General features: G+C 39.8%; 1 protein-coding gene across 2 annotated transcripts; it reads right to left on the bottom strand.

The window, feature by feature from the left end:
• Window positions 1-10,001: 10,001 nt before the first annotated feature.
• LOC142354267 (4-galactosyl-N-acetylglucosaminide 3-alpha-L-fucosyltransferase 9-like) lies at window positions 10,002-13,906 on the bottom strand. 2 transcript variants are annotated; one of them, XM_075406526.1, is made up of 2 exons: window positions 13,768-13,906; window positions 10,002-11,258 (listed from the first exon to the last, which is right to left on the bottom strand). In XM_075406526.1, exons 1-2 carry the CDS (start codon window positions 13,770-13,772, stop codon window positions 10,106-10,108), a joined length of 1,158 nt encoding a protein of 385 aa, XP_075262641.1. In that variant the 5' UTR covers window positions 13,773-13,906; the 3' UTR covers window positions 10,002-10,105. The 2 variants fall into 2 exon arrangements, 1 of the variants encoding a protein (XP_075262641.1); XR_012761075.1 differs by having other exon boundaries at window positions 11,171-11,258; window positions 13,633-13,906.
• Window positions 13,907-15,037: the final 1,131 nt, after the last annotated feature.

Raw genomic sequence — 15,037 nt, 5'->3', positions numbered from 1 at the left:
GCTTCAAGTCAAAATCCAAATACATCTTCTCAACAGAAAAGTCAAACAAACAAAGCCCCCAACAGCCGTTATGGCCAAACTTTCAACAACAAAAACCAGCAAAGCGTGCAACGACGTAATTTAGACGGCAAGGCAATTAACCAATCATTCAGCATTATCCAATGCTCAGAAATACCGAAAAATTGGTATGAGCAACTGCAGCTTATTCCTGTTTCATTCCCTAAGGGGGATAAAACATTCAATACCTACGCCCTCATAGACCCCGGTAGACAATTCAGCTTTGTAGTGGACGCCATTGCTGAATTTCTTAAGCTATCCCGTGAAACTCAACAGCCAGTACCACTACAATTTCTCAATACAGAGAACAGCATGTCCCTCTCTAAAATTGTTGAGCCAGTCACAATAACTCCATATAAGTCAACTGAAATATCGTTTGAACTCTCTCGAACGTTCAGCACCCCGTCCCTGAACGTCGCAGCTGCAAAAAAGTTTGAACTTAATCAAATTTTTGTTGCCTTCAACAGTTTGCGCCACATACATTTCCCAAATTTTGCCGATGGCAAAATCGGCGCCCTCCTCGGTGTTAACGCATTCGCATTCACCTACCCTACACATGTTATACCTGGCAATCAAAATCAACCGTTTGGTGTGAAAATAAAACTTGGTTGGACCCTCGCCGGTGAATATGAGAATTGTTTCTCAGCCACCACTCAGCAGCCCGCAAGTCAGCATAAGAAGAAATTTATTTTCCATATGTCAAGAAACAGAACAGATGAACCCGGACTTGACGAACTTGTTCAACAGTTCTGGAGTATTGAAGCGGATGGCATTCAGAAGGACCGTGAACAAGTTTACACAAAACAAGAATAACAGTTTCTTGATATTTTGAAGAACTCCATCAACCACAATGGTGAGAGAAATGAAATCAAACTGTCCTGGATATCAGAAATAAAGTTGGAAAACAACTTCAATTCTGCACTGAACCAAATCAAAAGCCTCAACAAACGCCTTCAGCGTAAAACTTTGTTGCAAGAAAAATACAATAAGACTCTCTTGACAGACCTTGAGAAAAACTATGTCATACCGGTGGAAATGCAAGATCCTCAACCAGACAGATTTGGGTACCTGCCACACCATCCTGTGGAAAATATCAATAAGCCCGGAAAAGTCCGCCGAGTTGCAAATGCCGCTTCAAAATTCCGCGGCCAATCGCTTAATTCAAACCTTCTTACAGAACCAGATCTCCTTAATAACCTTTTAGGTGTCCTGATGAGATTTCGAGAACAACCCAATGCAGTACTTGCGGACATCGAAGACATGTTTATGCAAATCGCCGTCCATCAGAATGGTCAATCTGCTCTTCAATTTCGCTGGTTAGCAGACAATCAGGTACAACAATACCAATTTACCAAACTCATCTTTGGAGCAAATTGCTCGCCTTCGTGCGCAATATACGTTCTTAACCATTGTGTCATCAATTCCCAGAAGCCCTCAAAGCCGTCAATACGCACTTTTACATGGATGACTACATCCAATCACATGCAACAGAAAAAGACGCTTGTAAGGCAGTTCTTGAAAGAAAACATTGTCTAGAAACAGGTGGGTTTCGACTCACAAAACTTGTTTCAAACAGCTCTATAGTCCTAAACCAAATCCCTCCAGAAGACAAAGACAACAAAACAGATATTGCTCGAGTTCTTGGTGTTAAATGGAATCTTGAGAAAGACTGCTTTCTTATGAAACCTCTCACTGATTTCCCAAAAGATGCCTTAGCGTACACTCAACGTAAGATCTTTAGTCTTGTCTCCTCGATCTTCGACCCAATAGGGATAATGTCGCCATCAACGATCCGTTTCAAAATAGTTCCTCAAGAACTGTGGAAACTTGGGAAAAAATGGGACGAACAAAATGCTGCTAAAGTAGTTAAACCACTTCAAAAGTATTTGGACTTATACTTTTCTTCACCAGAAGTGACATTGAACAGAACTCTCAATAAGAGTTGCCATTCACCAGAAAGTGAAAATGAAATCCATATATTTGTGGACGCCTCAGCTGTAGCAGTTGCAGCCGTTGCATAATTGAAAACAATTCCTAACTTAGCCACTGATGTTGAAACTTGTTACTTAATAGGCAAATGCAAAGTTGCTCCATTTAAAAAAATCAGCACACCCAAATTAGAGTTGGAGGCCGCAGTCATCGGAGTACGCCTTCTCTCAACCATCATGAAAGTGTCATCATTTCACGTTAATCGCTCTACACTCTGGACAGATAGTCAAGTAGTACTTGACTGGTTATCCACAACCAAGAAGCAACCTGTTTTGGTTGCTAATCGCCTCAAAGAAATCCTTGCATCAACTGATGCTTACCAAAGGAAACACGTTACCACCAAAGAAAATCCAGCTGAACTCGGGACCTGTGATCTCAATCCAGGAGAAATTCCGGCCAAGTGGCTAACAGCGCAAGCATTTCTTTCCACAAGACAACTCAGCGCTCCTGAAAACTCTTCACAGCATGTGTTAGCAACGCATGAAATTTCACGCAATTTGTCGGAGCAAATATTCGACCCAACACGGTTCGCAACTTGGAACAAGTTGCTCCTGACTTTAGCAACAGTCTTCAATTTGGTCTTTGGGATCAAAAAGCAAAGGCCTAAAGATCAGCAGTATATAACAGAAGACGTCATTCTAGCAAGAAATCGGCTGATCAAAGTGTCGCAGCAAAATTTCTTCTTCTCAATAATCCAAGCCTTGAAACGTGGTTCCAGGATAGATTCAAAGTGCAAAATCCGTTCCCTCAACCCAATGTTGGACAACAATGGAATCCTTCGGTCAAGCGGAAGGTTGCAATTTGCGCCAGATAACCTCGAAGTCGAGAAATTTCTGATTATACTGCACGCAAAAGACAAGATAGCGAGACTCTATATAAAGCATGCACACAACATTTGCGTTCACCAAGGAACAGAGCCAGTGAAAGTTTTTTTGCAGCAAAGATACCACATCATTGGACTCAGAAAAACAATTTTGAGTGTAAAGTACAGATATTTTCTCTGCAGACGATTTGCCGCTCAAAACATTCAACGCGTCATGGCTCCCCTCCCCGCCTGCCGTTTCCTGACAGACTCTAGCCAGTGTCCTTTCGCGAACAGCGGAGTCGACTTTTTTGGACCATTTTTTATAGAAGATGCCAAGGGACAGATTGAAAAACACTACGGCCTCATCTTCACTTGCCTGGTTACTAAGTGTGTCCATCTAGAAGCTTGTCCCGATCTCAACACTGACACTTTTTTGAACGCTTATCGACGTTTTGTAAGCCGCAGATGTCAGCCAACAACAATGCTCAGTGACAATGGCAAGACATTTATTGGTGCATCTGAGGAACTAAAAAGATCTGTGAAGCGTCTCGACAACGACAAAATCTACAAAGCAATGGCAGCAACGAACACAATCTGGAAATTCAATCCTCCCTTTATACCTCATTTGGGAGGTATTTGGGAGCGCTTGATCCTGACCGCGAAACGCACTCTATTGATCATTCTAGGTTCCAGAAGATTGTCGCTTGATGTGCTCAGGACAATTTTTGGTCGAGACCGAAGCTATATTGAACACCAGATCACTAACGATTTTCGCTGACCTTCCAAAAAATGAAGTGCCTCTCACGCCAAACCATTTTCTGATCACCAGACCGTTCAGCTCTCTTCCACCAGGAAAATTCGACAGCCAAGAACCCGCCAGTTTCAAGTCTTGGAAGAATGTGCTACAAATGGTCAACCATTTCTGGAAACAACTCGTCAAGGAGTATCTTCCAACACTGTTAAAGAGGTTCAAATGGAGCGATAGTGACCAAACACTACTCAGAGTCAACGACATAGTTCACATTCTGAAAGATATGAATCCACGTGGAATTTGGCACCTTGGACGTGTTCTCGAAGTCTACCCTGGACGAGATGGACAACACTGTGTGGTGAAGGTGAAAACGGCTTACGGCACGTACGTTCGCCCGGTCTCCGCGCTTGCAAGCGTTTTGGCTGATTAGCCCATTTTTCTTGACCTTTTTTTCGAATCGGTTCTCTAGGCAACTTGGCTTACACCCTCTTCGACGATCTGGTCAAACGTATGTGGTGTTTTATTTGGCCCCCTGTTTCCCCTGGAGCATGTTGTGCAACAATCAAGTCAGAAGTGAAACTTGAAAAACATTGACTTTAGTCCTCATCGCAACCAAAACGAGTTGGGTGTTCCCACAACTTAAAACTGATATAAAAACTTTGTAAACTGTCTAGAACAATGTAATTGAATCCTTATCTACATTCTCTTACAAAAGGAGATGAATAGCACTTTTTAAAATGAAATACGTCTGCAAGCATACGTTAAAAGCGTTGTACAATCTTTTTTTTACGTAATGGCTATTTTTAGAACACAAGTTGAAACGCACTCTATTGATCATTCTAGGTTCCAGAAGATTGTCGCTTGATGTGCTCAGGACAATTTTGGTCGAGACCGAAGCTATATTGAACACCAGACCACTAACGATTGTCGCTGACCTTCCAAAAAATGAAGTGCCTCTCACGCCAAACCATTTTCTGATCAACAGACCGTTCAGCTCTCTTCCACCAAGAAAGTTCGACAGCCAAGAACCCGCCAGTTTCAAGTCTTGGAAGAATGTGCTGCAAATGGTCAACCATTTCTGGAAACGACTCGTCAAGGAGTATTTTCCGACACTGTTGAAGAGGTTCAAATGGACTGATAGTGACCAAACACTACTCAGAGTCAACGACATCGTTTGCATTCTGAAAGATATGACTCCACGTGGAATTTGGCCCCCTTGGACGTGTTCTTAAAATCTACCCTGGACGAGATGGACAACACTGTGTGGTGAAGGTGAAAACGGCTTACGGCACGTACGTTCGCCCGGTCTCCGCGCTCGCACGCGTTTTGGCTGATTAGCCCATTTTTCTCGACCTTTTTTTCGAAACGGTTCTCTTGGCAACTTGACTTACACCCTCTTCAACGATCTGGTCAAACGTATTTGATGTTTTATTTGGCCCCCTCTTTCCCCTGGAGCATGTTGTGCAACAATCAAGTCAGAAGTGAAACTTGAAAAAACATTGACTTTAGTCCTCATCGCAACCAAAACGAGTTGGTTGTTCCCACAACTTAAAACTGATATAAAAACTTTGTAAACTGTCTAGAACAATGTAATTGAATCCTTATCTACATTCTCTTACAAAAGGAGATGAATAGCACTTTTTAAAATGAAATACGTCTGCAAGCATACGTTAAAAGCGTTGTACAATCTTTTTTTTACGTAATGGCTATTATTAGAACACAAGTTGAAACGCACTCTATTGATCATTCTAGGTTCCAGAAGATTGTCTCCTGATGTGCTCAGGACAATTTTGGTCAAGACCGAAGCTATATTGAACACCAGAGCACTAACGATTGTCGCTGACCTTCCAAAAAATGAAGTGCCTCTCACGCCAAACCATTTTCTGATCAACAGACCGTTCAGCTCTCTTCCACCAGGAAAGTTCGACAGCCAAGAAACCGCCAGTTTCAAGTCTTGGAAGAATGTGCTGCAAATGGTCAACCATTTCTGGAAACAACTTGTCAAGGAGTATCTTCCGACACTGTTAAAGAGGTTCAAATGGAGCGATAGTGACCAAACACTACTCAGAGTCATCGACATCGTTTGCATTCTGAAAGATATGACTCCACGTGGAATTTGACCCCTTGGACGTGTTCTTAAAGTCTACCCTGGACGAGATGGACAACACTGTGTGGTGAAGGTGAAAACGGCTTACGGCACGTACGTTCGCCCGGTCTCCGCGCTCGCACGCGTTTTGGCTGATTAGCCCATTTTTCTTGACCTTTTTTTCGAAACGGTTCTCTAGGCAACTTGGCTTACACCCTCTTCGACGATCTGGTCAAACGTATGTGGTGTTTTATTTGGCCCCCTCTTTCCCCTGGAGCATGTTGTGCAACAATCAAGTCAGAAGTGAAACTTGAAAAAACATTGACTTTAGTCCTCATCGCAACCAAAACGAGTTGGTTGTTCCCACAACTTTAAACTGATATAAAAACTTTGTAAACTGTCTAGAACAATGTAATTGAATCCTTATCTACATTCTCTTACAAAAGGAGATATAGCACTTTTTAAAATGAAATACGTCTGCAAGCATACGTTAAAAGCGTTGTACAATCTGTTTTTTTTACGTAATGGCTATTTTTAGAACACAAGTTGAAACTCAAATTTGTCTGGTTCAAACTGTAAATAGATTCCTTTTCATTTAGTACCTAAAAAGTACTTGATCAAGACGTGTTAAGTTTTGAAAAAAATTCATTGGCAACAACAATTTTGAGAATTATGAAAACAAGTAATCGTTTCTCCAACAGAGTTTGTACCAAGTTAATGAACAGAAGAAATTCTGAAATTTAATAACTTAAAACAAATTATTGTGTGAGTTACTGTGAGTTAGTCCAGCAAAACATATTACGTTTTTGATAGGAGCAAAATTGTTGAGTAGATAAACCGCAATGGCCAGTTGCAAAAAAACTCTGGCCCCTAAAAAATCAGGTTCTTTAAACATTTTGTTCATTTGCAAAGAATTCATCCTTTGAAGTGATATTGGAAAATTAGGCCAACGTCTGTGAAGAAGCAAAAAAAGCAGATGAACCTCTTTTTTTTCGTTTCAGAGTTCACCAAGAATCTATAAGAAAAAACCTAGTAGTGCCCAGAAGACAGAAGAACATTTGGAAACCAGAGGAAAAACATCTAGTCACTTTTGGTTTCGCAGAGCATCTGGATTTCCTCAGAGAAATCAGTACTGTAAAGGTAGCAGGATAAAGTTATTACCAGCAGCACAACAGGAAACATCATCAATATCTGTTTTCTATAACTCCAGAGATCATCATGAATCTATGAGAAAAAAAAACGAGTTGTTTCTAGAAGAAAAATACTTTTAGAAAGCATTGTAACAACATTTAGTCATCTTGGTAGCAGAGAGCGTCAGGATTCCGTCACAAAAAGTCAATTAAAGATTTGTCAAATAATGTTCGCTGATAAAGGTAGCAGTACTTTGTAACCCCGAAAAACAATTTGTTTTGGCCATGTATTGACTATATTTTTTCATCGCACATAGGCTCCATCAATAGAAAAAAAATCAACAGGTTGATTGCAAAATGTACATCAAAAAATTTTGCTAATTTATGTATAGAAGCATTTAATCATTCATAAAATTGAGAGAAAAAGTATGCTAAACATTTTTAGTCGTAAAACATGTTAACAGTTTTACTCTATCTTGAGAAATATAAACTGCTCCATACCTGATTAATCTAATGCATGTAGGACGGCCTGCTCCCTACAGTAACACATTCATTGGGAAGCTATTTTTTTGTTTTGGCACGTGAAGGCAACCAAAAATTCAGTTTCCTCGATCCCTGTTATAAGATAGGGTTGGTAGTTGCCACGTCACATTCTTTTCTGATTACCTTTATTGATACCTCATATGACCTTGTGATTATAAGAAATGAAATTATTATGAATCTAGTAATATTACTACTTATCAAATGGTACTTAGTATTATAAATGGGAATCCAGCGTTATCTAGAATAATTATCAGTATTGATATATGTCCTCCCTACCCAGGTCGAGGTGGCCAGATCGAAGTGACCTCTGATCAGACCCTCTTTGAGTGCACACATGTTCTCGGTGCGCTCGAATTACATGGTCTGGAGAAGACTTCGAACGCACTTTTGTCTGGACAATGGTCTGGAACTTGTCTGATCAGAGGTCGCGTCGGTCTGGGACGGTCTGACCAGAGGCAGTTTTGAGCGCAAACTTGTCTGATCAGATGTCAATTCGAGCGCACGCTAAACTGATCAAAGGCCGATTCGTGCGCACACTGGTCTGATCAGAGGCCGATTCCAGCAATTTTTTTTTTTCATTTTTTTTGTTTTTGTTTTGCTGACTGAGGTTGTCTCTCCCAAGAGTCAACAATACACACGCATTCTGATCAGAGACCCATTGAGAGCCTAATGGGTTGATCAGAAACAAGAGGACCAGCTGATAACGACTGCCGGTCTCCTTTTGAAAAGCTTGGAATTAACTGTAGATCAAGACATTATTATGTAAAGCTGTCTAAGTTCATCTATTCAATCAAAAACATGAATTAATGGCATACTCAAAAAATTGTTTTTCCGGCACTTGGTATTTCTTTTAATTAGCAATACTTTTATTATAGGTTTTTCCTTAGTTAAATATACTTCTGGAAACATCAATTTTCATGAAATGAATATATTATAACAATTTTGAGATTTTTTCATGTTCAAATTACTTCTCTGATCAGGCTCTTTTGAACGCATTTTAGTCTGATCAGAGGCAATTTCGAGCGTACTTCAGTCCGATCAGAGGCAATTTCGAGCGCACTTCAGTGTGATCAGAGGCGACTTCGAGCGCACTTCAGTCTGATCAGAGGCAATTTCGAGCGCACTTCAGTCTGATCAGAGGCGGATTCGAGCGCACACTCGTCCGATCAGGGGGTGACGTTCTAGCGCACAATAGTCTGATCAGAAGAAATTTTCGAGCGCACTCTAAGCGCACACGGAGCTTAGTGCGCCCTCTAGTCTGATCAGAGGACAAACCAGTCTGGGTCGGTCTGATCAGAGGTCACTTTTGTCTGGGATGGTCTGATCAGAGGCCATTTCGGTCTGGACCTCAACCTGGGTAGTCGAGGCCTAGAAATATTAAAAGACCGTCCTCGTCAGATTTAAGGTATGAAAAGACTGTCCTCGACAGATATTGGGTATGAAAAGAATTTGTCTGGACATAATGTGATGTCCTGAACTTTGGCTGGAACTAATACAACCGTCCTAGAATTTGGCTGGAACTAAAACATGCTTCCTGGATTTTGGCTGGACAATAGAGGTGTTCTGGAATTTGGCTGGACAAAAAAGTGTTCTGGAATTTGGCTGGACAATAGAACATAGGGATGGAATTACGCTCGCGACCGTTATAATGACTTGTTTTCAATTGCCTTCTAAGTTAAGGACATATAGCGCAATTGGTTAAACATTGGGTAAGATTGGAGAAGGTCACGAGATCGAACCCAGATGTTGTCGGAACTTCTTAGTTTGCCTCATTTTTCCATATCAAAAGAAGTTGGACTTATGGAAAGAACTAGACTCGAATTTAACTAGGGTACTTTGCCGTGTAATTTAATTCAATATTTACCCCCCCCCCCCCGCCACCTGGAGATAATAGGTCTTTTCATAAATTCCAGGTCTCGACTAGGGCTACTTTGATTATTACGAATTACAGGGACCGTTATTATGAATCACTCGTAACGTAGTATTTTATATACGATTCATCCCAGGTGGGTTCAAACCAAAATCAACCCTGATCAAACAACCCCAGATCGAATTCACTTTTGATCAGTCTTTTTTTGCGCTCCAAGTTTGTGTCCACTGAAAGTTTTGCTTGCGCTTGAAATTGCCTCTGATCCGGACATTTTTTATTTAATTTCTCCTTAGCATTAATTAGGAGTATTTTTTTTCAAATATCTCGTTGATTTAATCATTTATGTTTGGAGTTTATTGACGATAGGAGCATTTATTAACTATTTCGTTAGGAGACAATCTATGTTGGGATTCTAAAATGTACGATTTTGGTTTTTATTTCTTTTTTTTTGCTGCGAATTAATTCTTTTGAAACCAGCACAACTCTTAAAAAAGATATTTTTAAAAATATATTTCTCTGCTCATGATAATGGTTTCTCTTCTACTATCAGACGATTGTGTTGTAAATTGCTTCTGGTCAGAAATTCCTGCGTTTAAAGTATTCATGAGTTGATCTCTGATCTCTCCATTCCAGAACCAAATGACCTCTGATGAGACAATCTCAGACGGAAGAGAACCTCGATCAGATAAGTTCTAGAGCATTAGCCAGTTTTTTTAATCATTAATTTTCTCAGGCCATGTAATTCGTGCGCACGATGCGCAGATGTTCGCTCAAAGATGGCCTGGTCAGAGGTCACTTCGGTCTGGACACACAAAAACATGTTTGACTCAAAATTACTATTTAAAAGTTTGTTTGAATTAAGAGCAAGAAGATATTAGCGTGGGCGACATTTCTGAATTGATCGGAAATGATCACTAATATTTGATATTCTCTCAATTCGGGTCATCGATTCTTTGTTAGCTTCTCTTGTTTCAAACACTTTCTGACAAACTTGACAATGCAACAAATTATACATTTGTGTTCCGCGCTCTTCTGGTAAAACTTCGTACTTCAGACGCCATTCGTGGTACTTGAAAAACTCTTTTTTATTTGCCAACAATCCTGATAAATATTCTGCTAACTGAGCAGCATTAGCAAAATCGGATATGTGAATAAAAGATCCAGGCAGTGCTCGTTCATAACTGTCTCTCCATCCGTTCACAATCGGAATTGCGTAATTAGCCAACGCGTTGGAAAATTTTTCCGTAATGTATTCAGTACAGTTGGAGTTCTCGAAGGAAAAGTAAAACTTACACTTGGGAATTTCACTCCCGGCTTCTTTGCTTCTCCTGCTGAAACCGTGATTGACAACGAGTGACCTGTTTAGTTTAGACATACACCCTCTGTCTATCGCATACCCCCACATGTGAATATTTCCAGGCAATCTGTTCATTATATCGGTAGCATCTTCAAATCTTTTGTTAAATGTGTAGCATGCAGTCACCATCCAGCAGAAATCTTTGTCTTTTCCGAAAGAATTATACGCTTGTTCTATTTCTGACATGTTGTTAAACTTTTTATGTCTTTTGTCGACTATACTAAAATAAGACTCACGAAAAGTGGCTTTGAGGGAAAGGGTAGCGGTGAAATTGAACCAGTCTTTGAATCGCTCGTTTTTCATAAAGTCCCTCCCGGATGCTGTTGGCTCCATCCCTCTCGCGATCCAGAGCTGTCTTGGGTCTCTACTAGTTGCATTCTTGACCAGATTTTGGGTCCTCTGGGGTGCACTTCCCCCTGAAATCATTAGGGCCGAAAATTCCTTCCATCGATCTGTGCCCGGGAACCCGTCATGTGTGACGATACAGTCGAAATCCAGGTTACATTTTGGAGTATAGTTAGTCTTCCTTCGTAGACTGTCATATGGGAAGTAGAGGATAGTAACTGGATCTGGTTTGACTTTGTCTGGTCCAACTGGGTATGATACTGGTTGAGGAATTGGTATGACTGGATACTTGATTGTCTTGGCAATCTTCGCATAAGCATAGTCCCTACAGCAAAATTAACACAAGTTTATGACAGTTCAAATTACGAATTGGGGGATTTTTGACTAATTTAAAGCATTCCATTTGCCAACATTCAATAACACATTTCATTCAAACTCAACATTCAGAACAAAGCCCAGCTCTTACCCCTCCCCCCCCCCCCAATAATAGAGAAATTGTTGGTTTAGGAAGACGGTTTTGAAGATATTCGTATAGTATGTTTGCTCCTCCGGTATCGGTGGGATGTTGGGGTTTTCAAAAAGTAAAAGTTTGACGGCATGTTCGGTCTCAACCGTAGGAAATCGGTGTTATGTCTGGTTTCAAATATGAACTTTCGGATCTATTCGGTTTTGAGCCCCCCCCCCCCACCTTAGTGATTATAAATCTTTTATGATCCCCAGGCGCACGTACTATTTTCTTACATAGTAACGTGCTATATAACAACATATAAATTGTCACTGGGTGTCATAAAAACACTGGGGGGAACAGAATAGATCCGAAGTTTTATTTCACTGGGTTATCATAATTGTCATTGGATTTTTTCCATTTGTCCCCCCCCCCCAGTACATTATGCACCCCCAATTACTGAGCACGCCATTATATCCCAGGTTGAGGTCCAGAACCAAATTGGTTTATGATCAGACCCAGCCGAGCGCACACACGTGTGTTCCCAGAACAAAATTACAGGGTCTGGACGGAAGTTCGAGCGCACTACACTCTGGTCGATGGTCTGGAGATGGTCTGATTAAAGGTCATTTTGGTCTGAAAAGTCTGGACCATGATCTGGAGATGGTCTGATCAGAGGTCAATTTGGTCAGACAAGTCTGACCATAGGCGGATTCAAGCGCACTTGGGTCTGATCAGAGGTGACTTCGAGCGCAATTGGGTCTGATCATAACCTCTTCGAGCGCAATTGGGTCTGATCAGAGGCGACTTCGAGCGCAATTGGGTCTGATCAGAGGCGACTCCGAGCGCAATTGGGTCTGATCAGAGGTGACTTCGAGCGCAATTGGGTCTGATCATAACCTCTTCGAGCGCACTTGGATCTGATCAGAAAAGTTTTTGAACGCAATTGGGTCTGATCAGGGACCATTTCAAGCGCCTTAATTTTTTCATTTTTTTATTTTTTTTTGCTGAGAGATTTTGGCGGTGCCAAGAGGCAACAATAGACAACAATAGAGACTCATCTAAAGTCCGATAGCTGTGATCAGAAAAAAGGAGTCTAGCTGATAGCAAAGGCCGGTCCCATTCAGAGGAAATTTTGCTCAGCTGGAGACCACGAGGTTTTCTATGGAAATATGTCTAAACTCGTGCATTGAGTCAGAAATATACACGAAACGGTGCACTAAATAAACTTTGTTCTCAACAGTTGGGTTTCGTTTCGTGAATCAAAATTTTTATAATTAATTTTTCTTTAGTTGAAATAAATACAGCAAGCATCAGTTTTTATGAAATGAATATATTATAGCAAATTTATGGGCTTTGTTCATAATTAAAATCTTTCTCTAGTAAACAATTTCGAGCGCACTTGAGTCTGATCAGAACTGGTTTCGAGCGCGCTTCCGTCTGACCATTAATGGCTACAAGCGCAACTGGGTCTGGCCATAAATGCTTCGAGCGTAACTGGGTCTAATCATAATCTCTTCGAGCGCACTTGAGTCTGATCATAGTCTGATTAAGGTCTGGGCAATGATCTGAATTTGAGTCTGGACCATGGTCTGAAGATGATCTGATCAGAACACCTTCAGTCTGAGAAATCTGATCAGAGACCTTTGTGCCTGGAAAGTCCGATCAGAGGTAACTTGGGTCTGGAAAGTCTGATCAGGGTCAATTTCCGTCTGGAAAGTTTGTTCAGAGATAATTTTGGTCTGGAAAGTCTGATCAGACCAAAATTTGGGTCTGGACCTCAACCTGGGAATCCAGATTTTAAATGCAGCTGAATGCACGACAAAGCGTGGGCTGAATCTCAAAATTGAATAGATTGCGCTATTTGGTTTTTAACATTGTTCGAGTGGAAGCCAGCTGTAAATTTTTTCAGCAAAGTAAAATTCCATAGCATCAGCAGTTTTGCTGTCAGATGTAATTTTGACTGATTGTTCAAATCAAAGCACACTTAACCTAAAATGAAATAGAAATTATGCGATGAAATTAAAAAATAGTTCAAACAAAAATTAAAAACAAAAATATAATATACTAGACCGTAACCCTTTCCCGACCCTATAATTTGGTTCGCACGATTACCCTTGTGTGCGACCCAAGTCGAACTGATCAGAGGTGACTTCCTTGAGTCTGGGACCTTAACCTGGGATATACACCCTCCCACGTGTGTCAGAGGTACAAAACTGTATTCTGATTTAAAAGAATCAAGGGAGATGCTCACACTTAGAACTTAGATGACCGAGAGGACTGAACAAAAACTGACGGGAGGAAAACCATCTGTGGAGAAAAGAAATAATGACTGATAAAGAGAAATGGTAATGTGGAAAAGGGAAGAGAAAATAAAATGGTACTCCACTTCATATGTGTTAGAATTCTTTGAGCTTCGCTGATAGTAAGAGTCAGTCAGTTGTTGACACTATGAGATGTTATTGTTTATGGGTGAGTTGTAATTGAGAGCGTATATATACTGATATAATGCTGCAGTACAGTGCTTTTGAGTCAATTGAATAATAGTAATTGAGTAAATAATAAGTTTGAATCGGTTCACACGTGATGGTGCGGGGAGTATTCTTTTTGAGCATGATTGGTGGTTATACGAGTGTACTCTTAGCTTTATATATTCAGTGGTAAATAGAACATCCGCCTATTTTTTTATAGTTAGAATTAGCAAACAAACTTAATTTTACTATGGTTCACATCTATCGTTCTGCTAATCTCTTATACATTCTTTTTAAAGTTCAACACACACACGCACACACACACGCATATATATATATGTATATATATATATATATATATATATATATATATATATATATATATATATATATTTATTTATATATATATATATATATATATATATATATATATATACAGAGGCGACTAGGTAATGTGCGATTGCACATAAGGTTTCGACCACGCTCATCCCAATTTTTGACATAATTGTCTACCAAATGAGGAACAGATGGAAAAACACAAAAAATTCAACTATTTTAAAAAAAAAACTGGTGTATGAACGAAAAGATGGCCTCAAAAGCAAATAACTCAGTGGAGTAAAAATGATGCATTAGATTGATGAGATATGCCAATATTAAGAAAGCGAGCGAAGACGAACGGCAAAACCTAAACAACAACAACAAACATTAATTACATCAAAAAAATTTTTGTCCGTTTTTAAAAAACAAAACTTAATAACAAAGTCAAAATAGCGTCAGATGAAACTGAAAATATACAAAATAAGTTGTAATACACCAGAAAAAATGGTTATTCACCAGTTCATAATAAAGCTTGGTAACAATTAGACAAAAAAGAACAGAAACTTTAAAGTAAGAAATTTCGCTAAATTTTATTAAAAAGACAATTAATTTCTAAATAATGAAAACCATTAGGAATCAACTAAATTATCCCATAGGTTTCATTTACCAATGCTTCATCAGAAGGGAATTAAGAACTCTTGGTATTCAATTTTTTATGCAGTTACAAAAAGAACAACAAATAGAAAACAACTAAAAATCAAATAACACTTGCCAGAAAATGCTTTGGAAGCCGTAAAAGCCATCTTTTGGCCCCCAAAATATGTTCGATTGCAACTTCATCGAACACCAATAATGTATTATGTGGCCGCT

Source organism: Convolutriloba macropyga, chromosome 15 (assembly GCF_964194025.1).
Source record: "Convolutriloba macropyga chromosome 15, txConMacr16.3, whole genome shotgun sequence".
Classification (NCBI taxonomy): Eukaryota; Metazoa; Xenacoelomorpha; order Acoela; family Convolutidae; genus Convolutriloba; species Convolutriloba macropyga.
Note: the sequence above shows the minus strand (reverse complement) of the source record. Positions and strands in the feature narration are given on the sequence as shown.